The sequence below is a fragment of the Camelina sativa genome, chromosome 2, assembly GCF_030686135.1.
Source record: "Camelina sativa cultivar CO46 ecotype springtype chromosome 2, ASM3068613v1".
NCBI lineage: Eukaryota > Viridiplantae > Streptophyta > Magnoliopsida > Brassicales > Brassicaceae > Camelina > Camelina sativa.
This window is the reverse complement of record NC_141881.1, coordinates 14,585,827-14,604,101: the sequence shown is the minus strand read 5'-3', so window position 1 is coordinate 14,604,101 and position 18,275 is coordinate 14,585,827. Positions and strand designations below refer to the sequence as shown.

Sequence of the window (18,275 nt, the reverse complement as noted above, 5' to 3'; positions counted from 1 at the left end):
TAGTAATATGCATATTTTATGGTTTTAGTGGTATTATTAGATACTCTTCATTCCTTGATCAATCACTATTTTAGTGACACTAAAATCCTTTTTGTCACATAATATTTTAGAACCCATTTACTAATTAACTAGGTACTAACCCGCGGTAAATCGCGGACTGAATATTTTTATTTATTGAAATCTATAATAATTTATTTTGTCATTATATTATTTATAATAGTTTGTGATTGAAAATTCAGAAGCTCCATTCTCGATTTTTTTTATTAAGTCTTTTTTAAGGTCAGCTCCCATCTTATCATCCTATATATATGTTTAGAAAAATAAAATTTTTAATAAAACAATAATGAGAAGAAAACATTAATTATGGAAAATAATATACAGCTTCATCCACTAACATGAATTCCATGGAATCACCGGCAATAATCTAAGGGGCTGTTATTGGAGAGATGATTTCTAAATCCATATGGAATTGTAAATTTTAGAAATCAAAACAGATGGATTTTGAAATAACATGTTTTATCCTTGGATTTCAATCATTCTATTTTATACTATCAAATCCATTCAAATCCATATAAAACATAATATGGATTTTGAAATCCAAAAACAAATCATTAAATGAATAACAGGGGATTTTAAAAAGTATTTGTAAATCATAGAACCAATAACACATGATTTTGATAAGTATTTTAAAATCAATGATTGAATAACACATGATTTTTGTTTGGATTTCTAAATCCATCAAAATCATACATCCAATAACCCCCCCTAAGATTGCCTCCACATTTAATTCTCCTCCACATTTAAAGAATTTTAATGCGTATGAGATTTGTTGGTTAAAAGAATAAAGATTTAGTAAATAGATTTAATTTAAGTCAATTGATTATCCATGCAACCCACTATTTTTGCTGATTGATGATAAGATAATAAAATGATTAATTATTAATTATCTTTTATACCCTTAATTGTTAGGGGCATTCTCAAAAATGCCCCTTTTTCCATATCTCTTTTTAAAAATACCCCTTCATGTTGACCATTTTTAAAACTACCCCTCTTTATATACAAAATGACCAAATTACCCTTTTTGAGTGACAGCAAGAATGTACAGTCATCAAAATCGAAAATATTTTCCCGCCAAAAAAATTTCCCGCCAAAATTTTTTTTCCCGCCAAAATCAAAAATTTTTCTCGAAAAAATTATTTTTTCCTGCCAAAAAAAAAAAATTTCCCGCCAAAATCGAAAAATTTTCCCGCCAAAAATATTAAAATTTATACCTTTTAAAAACCTTGTAAATGCTTTTAAAAAACTTTTAAAAGCGTTTACAAGGTTTTTAAAAGGTTTTTAAACACATTGTAAACGCTTTTAAAAACCTTGTAAATGCTTTTAAAAAGCTTGTAAATGCTTTAAAAGGTTTTTAAACACCTTGTAAACGCTTTTAAAAACTTTTTAAAAGCATTTAAAGGTGTTTAAAAACCTTTTAAAAATTTTATAAAAACTTTTACAAGGTTTTTAAAAACATTGTAAAAGGGTTTAGAAGGTGTTTAAAAACCTTTTAAAAATCCTTTTAAAAACCATTTGAAAACCTTTTAAAAACCTTTTAAAAACCTTTTAAAACCTTTTAAAAACCTTTTAAAAATCTTGTAAAAGCGTTTACAAGTTGTTTAAAAAACCTTTTAAAACTCTTTAAAAAATCTTGTAAAAGCCTTTACAAGGTGTTTATAAGGCTTTTATAAGGTAGAAACCTTATAAAACCTTTTAAAAACCTTGTAAATTTTTTTTGGCGGGAAAAATTTTGGCGGGAAAATTTTTTTTTTCGAATTTTTTTATCAAAAGTTTTTTGACAAAAAAATTTTTGGCGGGAAAATTTTTTTGAAAAATTTTTGGCGGGAAAATATGTCGGAAATTTTTTGGCGGGAAAATTTTGTTTTTCTTTTTATTGAATAAAATAATTTTCATCTAAGGGTAAAATGGTCATTAAAAATTAAAAGAGGGCATAAATAAAAATGGCCAGAAAAGAGGGTATTTTTGAAAAGGGGTATATCAAAAGGGGTATTTTTAACAAATTCTCCAATTGTTTTAGCTTTTATTTAACAATTTTTAATGGCATTTGTATGTAAATTTTTACACTTTTTAAAGTTATTTTTATTTTTGTACTTCTCAATTAATATAGTAGGATGACACAATTTGGAAAATTAACATACGACACGAGGGAGACAAATATACACTTAATTAATTTGTACAATGGTCATGCATGTACAAAGTAACACTTGACTATTTCAATATATGTTGATGCAGGAGTTGTTGATCCGAATTTACTACTGTACTAATTTATTTATGGTAAATGTAGTCGTCTAATAATTTGCTCAGCTAAAATTTTCATAGATGTAAAACATACACTATTTCGATTAATCGAACGAAAATATATAGACAATTTCGTATTTAAGAAGTTAATAGTAATTGATCTTTTGAGTCTTTGACTTATACCAATAAAGCAACTCCTCAAATATAAACCATTAGACCATTACCACTTGATCGTGATTACTCCAATATTAACATGATGGCTATTTGATATTTCCCAGAACTTTTTTTTTTCTTTTGAAACTTTGAATATGTGTAAAGGAGTTCTTTTGTTGAATAAACTTTTACATTCCAGCAAAAATATATATATTCATGGAGTAACATGATTTGAATATAAAAAACAAACCCCTTTACAAGACTCTATGTGGCCCTTTACAAGACTTAATTACCACATAAATCTCTTGCAAAGCTTATACCCTGACAAGAGGCTAGAGAGTGTCAAAACCAAAAAGGCAGAGAATGACATTGAAACTGAAACTATAGAGCTGTTTTTTAGTGTTTTTACCGCATCCTCGTTTCTATGTTGGATCCACGCGATGGCCACAGAAGAAGATGATACTAGTAGATAACATATAACCTGATTATGTTTCGCATACGTACATTAATATTTAATTAGTTCAAACTTTTTTCACTGTTAACGATTGAAAATATAAAAAATGTATAATCATTAATCAGTAATAATGTAAAAATACCTGGTCAAAGATAAAGCTGATATAATCCGAGAGAGGCTCAGAGATTAAAACTCCTCTGTGAGTAATATCACAAACTCCTTTGAATGTTTGCAAACATGTATACGCGAATCCTGTCACCGATACACCAAAACAATACCTGCATATTTGTTTTTTTTTTTTCGTTTTATTTTACGTTTTTATATGAATTTTAAGTATAAAAAATATCAACCAAAAAATTTTCTATAAATTTGTTTCTTAATGTTTGTTTGGTACGTTAATTTCGCGGATGTGTTTAATTTACGGCGTTAAAATTTTGTATCCAACGCGCCTACACATTTTATTTCACTTCACATATAACGTTTAGAATATTCATTTTCATGCATAGTAAAGATAATTGGAATTTCTATATATACACTTTTGTCCATTACTTTTTGTGGAATATATATGACTATAATAATAGCCTATTTTGTAAATTAACATATGAATAAAATGTTACTAGTAGTTAAAGAAACATGATAATCTAAAATCTATACCTTTAGTATTAAAAGCACAAATTAAACTCTAAACTTGAATCCCAAAATACAACCCATAAACCCTAAAATTTGAACCTTAAACAATATATAGTTCTCTTCGTTTAAGTTATAAAATCCAACGTAGTCTTTTAATAGTATCATTTAAAAGACTTTTTATATATCAACTACTCTTTATTTCCAAGTTGTAGCATTGATGCAGGAATAACGATAAATAAAATCCATATTGCTTGGAAATAACAAAACATCATTTTCTATGAAGCAAATTACTATAAAATATCAGTAGAACTATTAAACAATGAATTAAAGAAGATAAGGTTCTTACAATAGTTCAGGATATGAAGCAAAATTCGAGGAGTTCTGTGTCAGATGTCTCCTCGAAGGCCGACGAACATTCACCGCCAACGAAAGAGCCGAGACGAAACAAAGAACCAACGTTATAAACCGGAGAACCAAACCGCTAATATGAACCGACGCTCGCCGTGAGCTAAATCTTGATATTGACGGCGTTGCAGAGTATGCAAACGAAGACGGCGTTGGAACTGAGGCCGTGTGTTGAGAGACAGGCGATGCCGTTACTGAACCCTCCGATGATGGTCCATAGGTGATCACTACAACGTGATCTTTTTGCTCTTTCATTAAAAGTTTTTGAGTCTCTATCTATAAAATAGTTGAAGAGATTGATTAATTTATATGAAGTGAGAAGTGTTGTATTCGTTTAGCTAGAGATATATTATTAAAGATTTGACTGGTGGGTTTGCTTTTGAAGGTTTACATGAAGTTTCAGCGAAAGTTTGTTGGAATTTTATAAAAAAAAATTTCTTCCATGTTATAATCTTATGATATGGTTGTATGACAAATAAGTTATTGTTAATAATTATTTTTCTAGGTTGACTAAATTTCTCTTGCAAAATAAAGTCTACGTAATTGGGATAATTGAAATTGTACCCTGCAATTCATATTTTCTTATATATCACTACAAAAAATAAATTCTTAATCATCCAATAGTGAATTGTGCTCCTGATAATATAAAAATTAACATACTAAGCCATATACACAACACGTTATTTTGGTTTAATATCACGATTCAAAATAGGATAAATTTTGGAGTGGCGATGTATATCTTTACGTGAGTTTGTTTGTTTTTTTTGTTTTTAGTTGGTTTTTTTCTCATATTAAGACTAGTCAGACGTTACACTCAGTCATCTGACTAAAATTATACCAAGAACAAAAAAATTAATAAAATAGACAGTTGAAAGAATATAGAAATGAGCTAGGTAATTTCCGGGAAATCGTTGAGGGTCTTATTTTTTTCTTTCTAGGTTGTAGCTTTCGCTTTTTCTAAAATATACATTCATCTCAGTCAGTTACTTAGATGTATGTTACATCAGCATATATATGAATCAATTTGTAATTTGGTAGCGTTTGGTTTAGGATTGGGATGACAAGGACATTTTCGAATATAGGATCGTGTATATCACATACGAGTTGGGGTATGAGTAATTAGAGTTTCTAAAACTATTATCGGAAGTACATGAAAAACAAATTAAAAGGAACATGTACCTTGAGTAACAATTGATACCAAAAAGAAAAAAAAACCTTGGGTAACAAGTATATGCACAACTCACATTCATCTAATTTAGGACAATTTTGGATTTTATAACCATTTATATGATTCTCCTATAAGAATCAATATTATTTTAAAAGAAAAAAATAGTGAAATTAAATCAGTAAAATCTCAACAAAAAAAAAAACGTTGCAAAATAATAAATGTATATTATTATACTAATAGTAATAATAATAACTGAAACAAATACTGTAACACCAATTCCACCAAAACAAGATTAGACTTATGTATTAAAGATAGTGAATTGTAACTTATCTTTTTGTACTATATATAAGAAGCTGATTTTCCAATATTTTCACCAAATAAAAAAATAGAATAAAAAATCCAAATTCTAAAATCATGATAAAAACTAAAGATGTTATGCTAGTGACACTTTTGATTGTGGTATGCGTGTTTATAAGTTGCACTGAGGCAAAAATAAAATATATCCCGTATGTACCGTCTATAGGTTTAGGTAATGGTTGCGATCCAAGATTTCCTAACGCCAAATGTCATCTGCCCATACGAGCGAATCCATATAGGCGACCATGTACTTATGCTAATAGATGTCGACGTCGGGATGTTCGTCGACTACAAATGTCATCCTTACAGAAATTTATGAAAAAGGTTCTCCAATTATCATTGTAAACACAATAATGATTATTACAAAAAAGTGATAGATAAAAAAGTTATTAAGTATTTTTGTTTATTATCATTGTAAACACAATAATGATTATAACAAAAAAGTGATAGATAAAAAGTTATTAAGTATTTTTGTTTTGTTCGCATTAATCTCTCTATTTTAGGAAGAATTATCATATACAATTCGATGTTGTCAAAGATCATCGAAGAGTGCATTTTAATTTTTGAATAAGTAATTTTTTAATAGATTTTACTGATTTCTTTAAAACATAAGATGCAACATTATATGAATCTATTAAATCAAACACAAAAATAATGAATAACTCTCGTTTATTACTTTAGAAACTTCTCAAAACTAAAACAATCTCAATCTCTCTAATCTCTCTAATAAGCTATGCAACACCCTGCATTTTCTTATATAGAAAGAAGAATAAATATTCATCCTAACAACTTTAGGAAATATTACATAATTTAGATATCTCCTAAATCTTTAGATATGTATATTTAGATATCTCCTAAATATACTTAGCTTAAACCTCAAGCTATTTCAAGCTTACACTAACATTGTCCCCCGTAAGCTTCAAACCATCTTGCTCACTCAAATCTTGAACTCCAATGAAGCTTCTCTGTTCTTTGAACTTGATTCTCCCAAGTGCCTTGGTCAAGATATCAGCTTTCTGCTCAATGCCAGGAACATACTCGACCTCTACCAGCTCATTTTCTACGCATTCACGAACAAAATGAAACTTCCTATGAATGTGTTTGCTGCGACCGTGGAAGACAGGATTTTTGGTAAGTGCTATAGCAGATTTGTTGTCTATACGAACCGTTACTCTCTTGAGCTCTTCACCTGTAACTTCAGAGAGCAAATCTTGCAACCAAATAGCCTGCTTAGCTGCTTCTGTAGCCGGCATAAACTCGGCCTCACAAGAAGATAAAGCTACCGTCTCCTGCTTCTGTGAGCACCATGTAATAGGACAGTTGTTGAGATAGAAAATGTGACCACTTGTGCTTTTACCATCATCTTCATCTATATTAAGACTGCTGTCACAATATCCTACTAACCCGGAGCTGCTTCCTTTCTTAAATGTGAGACCATAACCTGAAGTTCCTTGTAAGTACCTCAAAACATGCTTCAACGCCACACCATGACTTCTCTTCGGGTTATGCATATAGCGGCTCAAAATGCCAACTGCGAAGGAGAGATCAGGTCGGGTGTGAATCAAATATCTCAGACAGCCAATATTCCTTCTATACTCACTTTCATCAATAGACTGATCATCTATAGCCTTTGAAAGCTTCGAACCTGAGTCCATCGGAACCTGAACAGCATTGCAATCACTCATGCCAGTCTCTTCGAGAATTTTTTCTGCATACCTGCTCTGCTTCAAGGTGATTCCGCTATCTTCTTGTAAGACTTCAATGCCAAGATAGTATGTCAGTCTACCAAGGTCACTCATCTCAAACTTAGATGACATCCCTTGCTTGAACTCTTGAACTAGACTCAGGCTGCTACCAGTGACAAGAAGATCGTCCACATAAACCGCTACAATCAACAACTGTTCTTTATCTTGTCTTCGGTACAAAGCAGGCTCCTTAGCACATCTCACAAAATTTAACTCCTTTAGAATCTGATTGAGCTTATGATTCCAGGCCCGTGGAGCTTGACGCAGTCCATAAAGCGCTTTGTTCAGCTTGTACACCATTCCTTCGCTTCCTTCCTTCATAAAACCTTCCGGTTGAGAAACAAAGACCTCCTCTCGAAGTTCTCAGTGTAAGAAGGCAGTTTTTACATCTAAATGGTGTACTTCCCATCCTTTAGAAGCGGCTAAGGCAATGATAAACCGTATTGTTTCAATACATGCTACTGGAGCAAATACCTCGTCGAAGTCAATCCCGTGTCTCTGCACATACCCTTTAGCAACGAGTCTTGCTTTATATTTATTAATGCTCCCATCTGCATTGCGTTTGATCTTAAATACCCATTTTAAGCCAATTGGCTTAACACCACTCGGTAATTCAACTAAGTTCCACGTCTTGTTCCTTTCGATCGACCTTAGTTCCTCCATACAAGCTTCTCTCCACACTTGTAGTTCCTTTGCTTCTTCAAAGAATCTTGGTTCATCATCTAAGCTTAACAGAAGGCGTTCTACTTCTTCCTCTGCTAACAACACGTAATCATTGAGATAACTTGGTCTCACACTTGGTCGTGTTGAGCGTCGTAGTAAAGGCTGAACTTCCTCTGTCTCTTGCTCCTGTCGAGTTTCTGCTATCACCTCGATTCCAACCTCAGAATCATTATTCTCGCAGTCTGCTGCTTCTTCGTGTAGACCATTATTCCCAAAATCTCCAAATCTTACGATAAATGACCCTGGAGCCTCTGTTTCTTCACTTGCAACACTCCAATTCCACCTTTTAGCTTCATTGAAGATGACATCTCTGCTTACTGTTATCCTCCTTGTTGAGGGATTTAACAAACGATAAGCTTTACTACCAGGTTATGTTCCGAGATGCACCAAAGCGCGAGATCTATCATCCAATTTCTTGAGATGTTGTGTTTCCACTCTAGCATAACCGATACAACCAAAAACTCGCAAGTGCTCCAAGTTTGGTTTCTTGCCTTTGAACATCTCGTACGGCGTCTTGTCACTCAACGTTCTCATAGCTACTCTGTTGATCAAATACGTGGAATGTCTCACAGCCTCTCCCCAAAGGTAATTCGGAACATCCATGTGTTTTAAAATGCCTCTCGTCATTTCAAGCAGGGTTCTGTTTCTTCTCTCTACTACACCGTTCTGTTGTGGCGAGTATGGAGCCGTCAAGTGTCTTTGGATCCCAGATTCTTCACAAAATCGCTTGGACTCAGACGATACAAACTCACCACCTCTGTCTGTTCAAAACATCTTGATTGTTGTACCAACTTCTTTCTCAGCTCGGGCTTTAAAACGTTTGAAAGCATCATATGCATCACTCTTATCTTTCAAAAGCAGTGACCACATATACCGAGAGTTATCGTCAATGAGCACAAATATATACTAATTCTGTGCAGCTGTGGCAGGCATAATCGGACCGCAGAGATCTCCATGGATTAAATCAAGAGGTTTTTCAGCTCTAAAACTGGTTGCCTTGGGAAACGTCTTTCTCGTTTGCTTCCCAAGCAAACAAGATGCACACGTCTCCTTAACAAAAGTCATGTTTGGAATTCCAAAGACTAGCTCTCTCTTCACCATCAATTCTAAGGTCCTGAGATTGACATGACCTAGTCTCTCATGCCACCGTGTAGAGGTATCAGCTACCTTAATTTGCAGACAGTTACTTTCAGCTTCCATACGGACCTTATAGAGTCTGTTCGGTGATCTATTTGCCTTTACAAGGAGCTTTCCATCACGATTGTGCAGTGTTAGGTAATCCTCCTTCATCCTAACTTCACACCCTATCTCCGTAGCTTGTCCAAGACTGAGAATATTACTCTTGAGATCAGGTATCCAGTACACTTGAGCCAGAATCTTTCGATCACCCGACTTGGTGATAAAAAGAACAGAACCTCTTCCCTTTATGTCGACTCTTGAGTCGTCACCAAACCTCACCTTCCTCGTGACTGTTTCATCAAGTTTGGTAAAGTAGTTCCGGTTTCCAGTCATGTGATTATTGGCTCCGTTATCAAGATACCACAGATTATCTCCCTCCGGTATAACTTCGTAATCACGTGGCTTGATTTTCTTCTCATTGAGCAGCACAACCTCATGCATCAGTAGCTCCTTTGCATCTTGACTATCAGATTCTGCACCATCTTGAATTTCTTGAAGTTTAAGTAACCGGTCTGGACAATTTGAGGCATAGTGACCATTCTTGTCACATCGGTAACAAACAATCTGTGACTTGTCTCTGTTTTGGTAATTGTTGCGACCTCGTCCTCTTCCTCGACCCGAGAACCGACCACCTCTAGCACCCCTACCACGTCCTTGGTCATAACCCTCTTGATAATTGTTAGCATACATAAGTTTTGTTTGATCATCTTCTTGATCTTCCTCATCACGAATCCTCTCCTCATATGTCTTTAGTCGACCAACTATGTCCACAAAACTTGTCTTGTTAAGATCAAGAACTTGTTCCAAGGCTGCTATGATATGAATGTACTTCTTCCTCGGCAAGCTATTGAGGAATTTTTTGACCATCTTAGACTCTTCAATGGATACGCCCAAAGCACCCGCTTTTGATGCAAGCTCCGACAATCTTCCCACAAAATCATCGATCGTATCTGTAGTCTTCATCTTCATCCTCTCGAAATCCGACATTAGTGTTTGCAGCCTCGCCTCTTTTACTCTCTCAGCTCCAACGTATCGTGACTTGATCGCATCCCAAACCTCCTTAGGAGTAGCAAGGTTTCCAACTTGTAAAATCAGATTCTCCGGAATCGATTGGAACAGAAGAGCTTTGGCTAGGTCAATCTTATCGGCCTCTGCTTCCCCTGTTTCGATCGTTTCCCAGACTTTGTTCACTCACAGCACTACCGTCATCTTCATGGCCCACAACGTATAGTTGGTTGTGGTAAGCATTGGACATTGAAGGGATGAAGTACCGGTCTCCTTCGGTATGGACGTCATAGCAACGATTTCACTCATATCTCTTACACCGATTTTTGTTTAGCCACGAACAAGAAAGAAAAGTTTTGTTTAGAGATTCAATATAAGCTCTGATACCAAATATTGAATCAAACACAAGAATAACGAATAACTCTCGTTTATTACTTTAGAAACTTCTCAAAACTAAAGCAATCTCAATCTCTCTAATAAGCTATGCAACACCCTGCATCTTCTTATATAGAGAGAAGAATAAATATTCATCCTAACAACTTTAGGAAACATTACATAATTTAGATATCTCCTAAATCTTTATATATGTATATTTAGATATCTCCTAAATATACTTAGCTTAAACCTCAAGCTATTTCAAGCTTACACTAACAGAATCCATCATATGTCATAATCAATAATTACGTAGAAATTTAGATAAAACAGTAGAAGTTTATCTGGCTAACGAATTAGAAATCCGTTACTTTACTTCCTTGTACTTGAATTCAAAAGTGATACAATCTTTATGTTTCATTATCTTATGAAACTCCAATATCATTGTTGCCAACAAACAACATTGCTTATTTGCTCTCACCAGTCACTTAACTTTTTCTGACATAAAAAAAAAAATCAAAACAAAATAATTTAGCTGTAAGTGTCAAACACGGTAAACAATTGTAGATATGTTTCCTCTAGAAGATGGTTTGATCTTTGTTGGTCTTATGATATTAATATTCGTTTTCTCGAAAATAGTCTTTGCCCATAATTTCCTAATAAACTATCTCCATCATACAAAAAATTAAATCACTATACGATCAAACAATATAGGAGGTATATTCAATCAAACATTTCAAGTGATTTGTGTAAATGCAGATTTCGTCGAGAATTGGATTATTTGAGATTTAAAATCGTTGAATCCAAATATGGTAGGAATGATATATATGCGCATGATCTCATGTGGTTTGATGCATGTAAGGACGATTGTTGAGGCTCTATTTCATGTAGCAAGTCTCCAAACCGTGGAGAAAATCATAAGAACAAAGCTGTTGTGTGGACTCAATAAATCAGCTTAGTGTGAACCCATCTGTTTTTAAGAAAGTCTAAGATATTCACGTTTTTATTTAAAAAAAAAAAGTCGAAGTGTTAACGCATAGGCCTGACCCTATGGTAATGCATGAGAAGACGTCTTCTAAAGATTCTAAATGAGAATGAAGATCTTTTGGTCCCAACGCATAAGTCTCCAAAGAACCAAATACGGAAAATACCATATACATATATATTTATATATTACAATTGGTGAATGTTTCTTGATGGATTGCATTTAAATATGCACGTCGTGGATGGATTTTTAATCATGTGAAGGTTGACGAGTGTTTTCTCTAGATTGACACTTCGTTTCCAAACTAAAGTGGTTAGGAAGGCTTATGTGAACAACTCTAGATTTATATCGGCAATGATCATATGTAGCCGAAGAAGTGGTGGGCGAGTGGTAGGACTAGCGTGGGGAAAGGGTGCAACTCCCATACCCAAGTTCGATCCTCCTCTGTTGCTGTTATCAACTGAGAAGTCTGTTAGGTGGGCCTTGGTTTACCTAGTAATTAGAAATGCAGGCAGTCTGATTACTCCCGGACGTTAGTCCGAAAACACTTCAAACTTGGGTTAGGCAGTGTGGTAGTCCAACATCTAGATGTTGGCGACGAGTCCAAATGGTAGCACTTCGGTACGTTCCTCCCAAGACTGACCGGATCAGCCGATCAGGTATATCAAAAAAAAAAAATGATCATATGTATGTAAAGAATTCTTCATGAAATGGTCAGACTGTCGACGAAATATCAATATGGTTCGAGGAAAATCTCTGTTGGTGTGGTAATCACCAAATCCTGTATATCACATATTCAACAAGAAAATCTTCACATAAATGTATTTTTCATAAAGCATTTCAAACAATTTATTTGCTTTCTTGAAACTCTAGATACCATTAGAAGGGGTCACTCTTTCACATTTGACAACATATATTAAATCATAATTTTCCATAAAGCAAAGTGACTAATGTGAATAAAAAAATGACCTAATAACTTAATCTAACATTTCTTCGAATAATCATTATCATGTCTACTTATAATATATCTAGATTATTGTTGGGACTAGAACCCCCTTCGGGTTTGGATTCTCAGTCAAGAGCACAAAACGTTGATTTTTGGTCTCCTTTTAGGACACGTGTCACTAGCGGTCCGGGGGTCAATGAGCTTCGCATCAAGGCGGCTCGGTTCAGTGTCCTTTGGCTCGGGAACCAAAGAGAGAGTTCGGGCGCTAAAGTGAGCAAATGAGAGAAGTCTAGGATTAGGCGGAGAAATGTGTGGGTTATGGTGAGATTCGGTCAACTCGAAGATTCATATGTTATGGTTTAAATGCATATAAGAATCGAAACAGATACATTTATGGAGAATAATGACGTTTAATTGAAATTTGTCCCCAAAAAAAAAACGTCTAATTGACAAATTAATTTCTAGTACAAAAAACATGTATAGCAATTAATATATTCGTGGCTAAGCCTAAATATTTGTGGCATAAGCAAACAAATCATGAATAATCACCAAAAAATCGTAGATATAGCGTTGTAACCAAATTATTAGCGTCGCTTTTCGTGGTTGTGGAGTCATGAATTTGTCATTCACCGTTCGTGGCTAAATGTAGCTAAGAAACTATAACCATTAATTTGTGGCTAACTGTAGTTACGAAGCTACCACTATTATTTTGTGGCTAACTATAGCTACGAAATGGTCACAATCCTTAGTGGCTATATTATCCACGAATTGACCACACTATTTGGGTGGCTAACTAGCCACGTTTTTGTCACCACATTTTTCGTAAGAATATAACAACAAATTTACAAAGTAGAAATTTAGTAGCTAAGCTATTTCAGCCACGATATATGTTAGTGGCATTATTGTGACAACGTAGCCACTAATTTTATGAACATTAATGACAAAGTTAGTAGCTTCTAAAGCTACAAAAATAATTTGTTTCATGGCTGATTATTTGCCAAAAGATAATAATATTAATTACTAAAAACAAAAACATGTAACAAAAAGCCAAATTCACAAAATATGAAATCCAAATAGCGATATACATTATCATAATTAAGTAGTCTTATCTTTATATATTACCAAAAAAAACTAACTAAATAACTACTTATCTTACATTTAACCAAAAGACTTGCTAAATAAAAGTCTATCCGTTAGAAAGTTTTAACAAAAAAACTTAACCATCATTGCCCAAAATTTTAAAACCTAATGATGCACACCATGCATCTAAGTTGCCTTGGTGTGAAGCTGGAGCAGTTGCAGAAGATGGAACAGGAGTTGTAGAAGCTGGAGCAGTTGCAGAAGCTGGAACAGTTGCAGAAGCTGGAACAGGAGTAGCAGTAGCTGGAGCAGGAGCAGATGTTGTAGAAGCTGAAGCATGAGCAGCAGCAGAAGTTGTAGCAGGAGCAATAGTAGTAGAGGGTTGTCTAATTCCAAAAGACTGCATGATCAAATTAAGTGCTTTTCATGATGCACCAGCTCTTCCATAACCATTCCCATGTTAGTATTCAAGTCTCCAACATTGGTGTTGAGCGTCGTGAGGTTTGTCTCCAAACTAAAGATGCACACTTCCATGTCCAGGTTGTGAGAAATAGAAGCTGCTACTTTCTCAGATGGATTGATTTCCCGGTATTGAACACTGCCGATTCATAGACATACCCATTTTTAGACTGTCCACGCTGTGAGAGAAACAAAACAAATATCAAACAGTATTCAAAAGCAAAAATATATATAATGCAAATAGATAAACTTAAACAATCAAACAAAACAAAAAAAGAGCATGAGGCATTAAAAAGTTAAAAGATTTTTTAGAGAGTACCTTGAGATATTCTTTGTTCAAGATAATAAGAGAAGGAATAGCACCAGATGTGGCAGTTTGGTTGTGGGGAGAACCATCTTCAGATGTAATCTGTGCAGCAACTTCCTCTACTTCAATTACAAGACACTCAACACGAGCATCGATGAAAGTTCCATCTTTGTGTGTGTGTGTCTTCCACACAAGAACAGTTAAGGCTGGTGGTTCATCCAGACCAGACTCAATCATCTACAAAAACAAAGATGAAATATTAATGTAGATATGAAAGTAAATAATAAAAGAAGAGAAGTATAACACTTACCATCTCATGCTCAATCTGGAAAAAAACATAGAGGACCTGCACAATGCTTGTGAATCCCTTTGCCATCAGTATTAGATAAGAGGCTTCCAGCAGCATTCTTGCTCTTCTTCTTTGCTGGTTATGTTGCCCAATACTCCATTAGAAAGTCCCAATCAGCCTCACCAATGTACTTGGGTTTCTGATTTTCACTCTTCTTTTAGCTGATGCAGTCACAAACTGAAATCATAGTGTGCTTCTTCCAATGAAAGCGGACTGTGTCATGAAAACGAGGTCCTAGTAGTAGTGTTGATACAAAAAAAAAGGGAGAAGAGAGATTAGTAGTTTGGTAGTTAGTTGGAAAATATTGTTGACTTGGGGTATAGAAACATTAATTACCACAAACGTTTGCCACCAAATATCTTTCCTCTCATCAGGAACCTATGACCAGTTCCTCCATGATCCCATGAAATTTGTTTTCCATGTTGTTCGAAAAAACTTATAGATAGAGGGGTCAACACCAAACCTGAGAGAAGAGAGAGTAAAATTAGATTCAGGCTATGAAGAAACAAACACAATTGTAGTTCTTACAAACTAACCATAAAGCTCCATTGAGTTTCCTAGAGTGGAGGTGTGGCTGGGATTCTCTTTCAGGAGCACTCAGAAATGCATCGAGAGTTCGTTGGCTGTTGGTGTTTGCGTATGAAGGCATTGCGCTTGTAGAACGTGTGGCTCCTGGCTGTATGGAGCCTGGTGGTATGGCACATGGTGGCATCCATCTACGTTGCAGCTCTGCAGTTAGAAGCACAAAAAAAAAACAAAAATAGGCATTGTTTTCATTTGTCAACCTATATATTGGTAATGGCATTGCCCCATCTCGGCGAAGGTTCAACGTATGTCTTTTACATAATGCGGCAAGATCCATCCTTGATTTAATGTTATCTTTAGTTTTCCCGGGAACATTTAAAACCATGTTGATGAGATTATCAAAAAAGTTCTTCTCGATATGCATGAAGTCAAGGTTATGTGGAAGAAGAAGATTTTCCCAATCTGGCAACTCCCAAAATATACTCTTTTTAACCCAATTATGATGAATACCATATCCTTTGATAGTTCGAACAGGCTGCTGGTGTCCATTCCCTCCACAATCAACTATTCTAAACAACCCCGTAATATTGTTTATTCTTTCATGAAGAATTTTCTCTCCATTTAACCATGGTGGATGATCGTCTAATACTTCATTCCCTCGTTGAAAGGCCTGAACATTATGCCTTTATGGATGATCTTGATGTAAAAACATTATGTGGAAATCAAACTAATTATGTTTCCTTCCATTTGTTAACCAAAATGATTTTGTCACATTTAGACAATATGGACAAGATAAACGACCATGCGTCGTCCAACCAGACAACATGCCATACGCGGGGAAGTCGTTGATTGTCCACATCAATGCAGCTCGCATCGTGCATTTGACCGTTCTTGACACATCATACACTTCCACAGCGTCAATACATAGACTTTGCAATTCTTCGATCAATGGTTGAAGATAAATATCTAGACTTTTTTATGGATGCTTTGGCCCAAGAACGAGTACCGATAGAAAAAAAAAATTATCTTTTCATGCACATATTGGGTGATGAATTATAGGGAGTTACAATAACAAGCCATACTGAATGTGCCTCCCCATTCATACCAACATGATTAAATGCATATGTTGATAAGCCTAGATAAATATTGCGAACTTTTGGCAGAAAAATTAGGATATACCTCATTAAAATGTTTCCATGCTACTCCGTCATATGGGTGCTGCATTTCTTCTTCAGTAGACATATGTTCATCATCGCATAGCCGTTGCAGTCGCCTCTAACTGGTATAACCTCTTCAACCAATCTGTAATCGGCATATAAAACAATCTCTGCTTAGGTATATTTTTCCCTTTCCCATTGTTCGAGTGGTATCTATCTTTATTACATAACCGACACTGCATAGATCTCGATCGTCTCCTTTCCAAAAGAGCATGCAATTATCCTTGCAAACATCAATATTATATACTGGTGGCCAAAGCTCTCTTGTCAGCTTCTTTGTCTCGTAGTATGATGCAGGAGCTTGATTTGGTGTGGGCAAAACAGCTTTGTTAGGCTGTTATAGCTCATCAACGCATGCTTCCACCATATTATAATCTGATTTTGCTTTCAACTTACGGGACACAAGGTACAACTGAGAAATTCCTTCCGGACATCCATCGTAAAGAGGCTCTTTAGCGGCTTCAAAACCTTCGAAAACACTATCAACATATGTATCTTCGTATGTTGTTTCCATTGTATTCTCTAATACATGTGGAGACGCCGCCTGTGGTACAATGTTAACATCTGCATGTGTAAAATACACATAAGTATTTTCTGGAGCTTGAAAGTTTGTAGCATTTGGCGGCAACATTGTGTCTTCACCAGTAAAATGACTTACCCCCAAGGATTCTCCAACATCATAATAATTTTATCCATTGTTCAACCAAATATAGTAATTTCTTTTAAACCCCACTCGATAAAGATGTCTAGTGACCGTTCTTGCATCATGCTACTTTCCATTCTTACACCTAGCACAAGGACACAACAAAGTGTTGGTTTCCGGATAAGATGCTTGATTACAAGCAAATTTGATAAAAACATCAATCTCCGCCATAAATGTTTCTGAAACACAATTTCTTACTGGATCAATACGTTGATCCATCCACTCTCGACTTTGAAAATAATAAGACATGAAATTTTTGAAAAAAAAAAAATCTGTTCCGATTTTTTTTCTTATTTACTTAATGGATTTGGAAAATGAAGCGAGAAACATTTTGCTTTTATAGAAAACGTTAGCCATGAACAAAACGTGGCTAATATAGCTACGAATTTGTTGTCATAGCTAAGAATTAGTTGTCATAGCCATGAAATAGCCACTTCATCAATTTGTTGCTACATGTAGTCACAATTACACACTAAAATTTACCGTGACAATATTTTGAATATATTCCCCAAACTATTACTTCTGTCGGACTAGTTGGATTTGATGGCTCATTCGGTGGGATAGCAACGAATATGTCACGAATGATTTTAGTGGAAACATTGTAGTCACTGTTTAGCTACGGATGATTAAGTGGCTATACAGCCATCTTACTTTTACTTTGACGGGATAGATAATTCGGTGGAGTAGTCACGAATGGGCCACGAAAGTAATTTGTGACAGTGAGATAGTCAAGATGTAGCTACGCATCCTATCGTGGTTATATAGTCATTTTACTTTTTCTGCGGTTCAGTGTGATGGGATGGATAATTCGGTGGAATAACCACAAAATAGCCACAAATTTTGTCCTGTCTATTTAGCCACGAATGTTTGTGTGACTTTGCAGTGACAAAGTTTGTCACGTTGTGTATTCGTGATTATTTCATGGCTAATTTGTCATGAATTTGCTATGAAATTCGTTGGTGGTTTATTCGTGGCAAATAAATTTTTAGTCACAATTATGGGTGACAAAAACGTGGCTATACATTTTTTTCACTAGTATAATTCCATGTTTTAGTATAAATATACGACAATGTATGTAATTCCAAAAAAGGGAATGAATTTCAAGGCAAAAGCTTATTAATATACATTTTCACATAATTTGTTTTTGTGATCTGATTCATGTTTGATCTCTATATCAAATTATCAACAAGTGTGGGATCCGACTGTAACATCTAC

General features: G+C 34.8%; 1 protein-coding gene and 1 pseudogene across 2 annotated transcripts; both read right to left on the bottom strand.

Moving 5' to 3' along the window:
- Nucleotides 1-2,622: 2,622 nt before the first annotated feature.
- LOC104718533 (CASP-like protein 4A4) lies at nt 2,623-4,304 on the bottom strand. 2 transcript variants are annotated; one of them, XM_087483165.1, is made up of 4 exons: nt 3,882-4,304; nt 3,048-3,183; nt 2,861-2,932; nt 2,623-2,772 (listed from the first exon to the last, which is right to left on the bottom strand). In XM_087483165.1, exons 1-4 carry the CDS (start codon nt 4,193-4,195, stop codon nt 2,737-2,739), a joined length of 558 nt encoding a protein of 185 aa, XP_087339291.1. In that variant the 5' UTR covers nt 4,196-4,304; the 3' UTR covers nt 2,623-2,736. The 2 variants fall into 2 exon arrangements, with proteins under 2 accessions (XP_087339291.1, XP_010434601.1); XM_010436299.3 differs by having other exon boundaries at nt 2,623-2,932; nt 3,882-4,299.
- Nucleotides 4,305-15,105: 10,801 nt separating this feature from the next.
- On the bottom strand, nt 15,106-17,309 carry LOC147948612 (uncharacterized; annotated as a pseudogene).
- Nucleotides 17,310-18,275: the final 966 nt, after the last annotated feature.

Coding starts and splice junctions, on each gene's coding strand:
- LOC104718533 (XM_010436299.3), bottom strand. CDS start 4,195: ATGAAAGAGCAAAAAGATCACGTTGTAGTGATCACCTATGGACCATCA. Junction 3,184..3,881: donor GCTTCATATCCTGAACTATT/GTAAGAACCTTA, acceptor ACAAATATGCAG/GTATTGTTTTGGTGTATCGG. Junction 2,933..3,047: donor TCAGCTTTATCTTTGACCAG/GTATTTTTACAT, acceptor AAACATAATCAG/GTTATATGTTATCTACTAGT.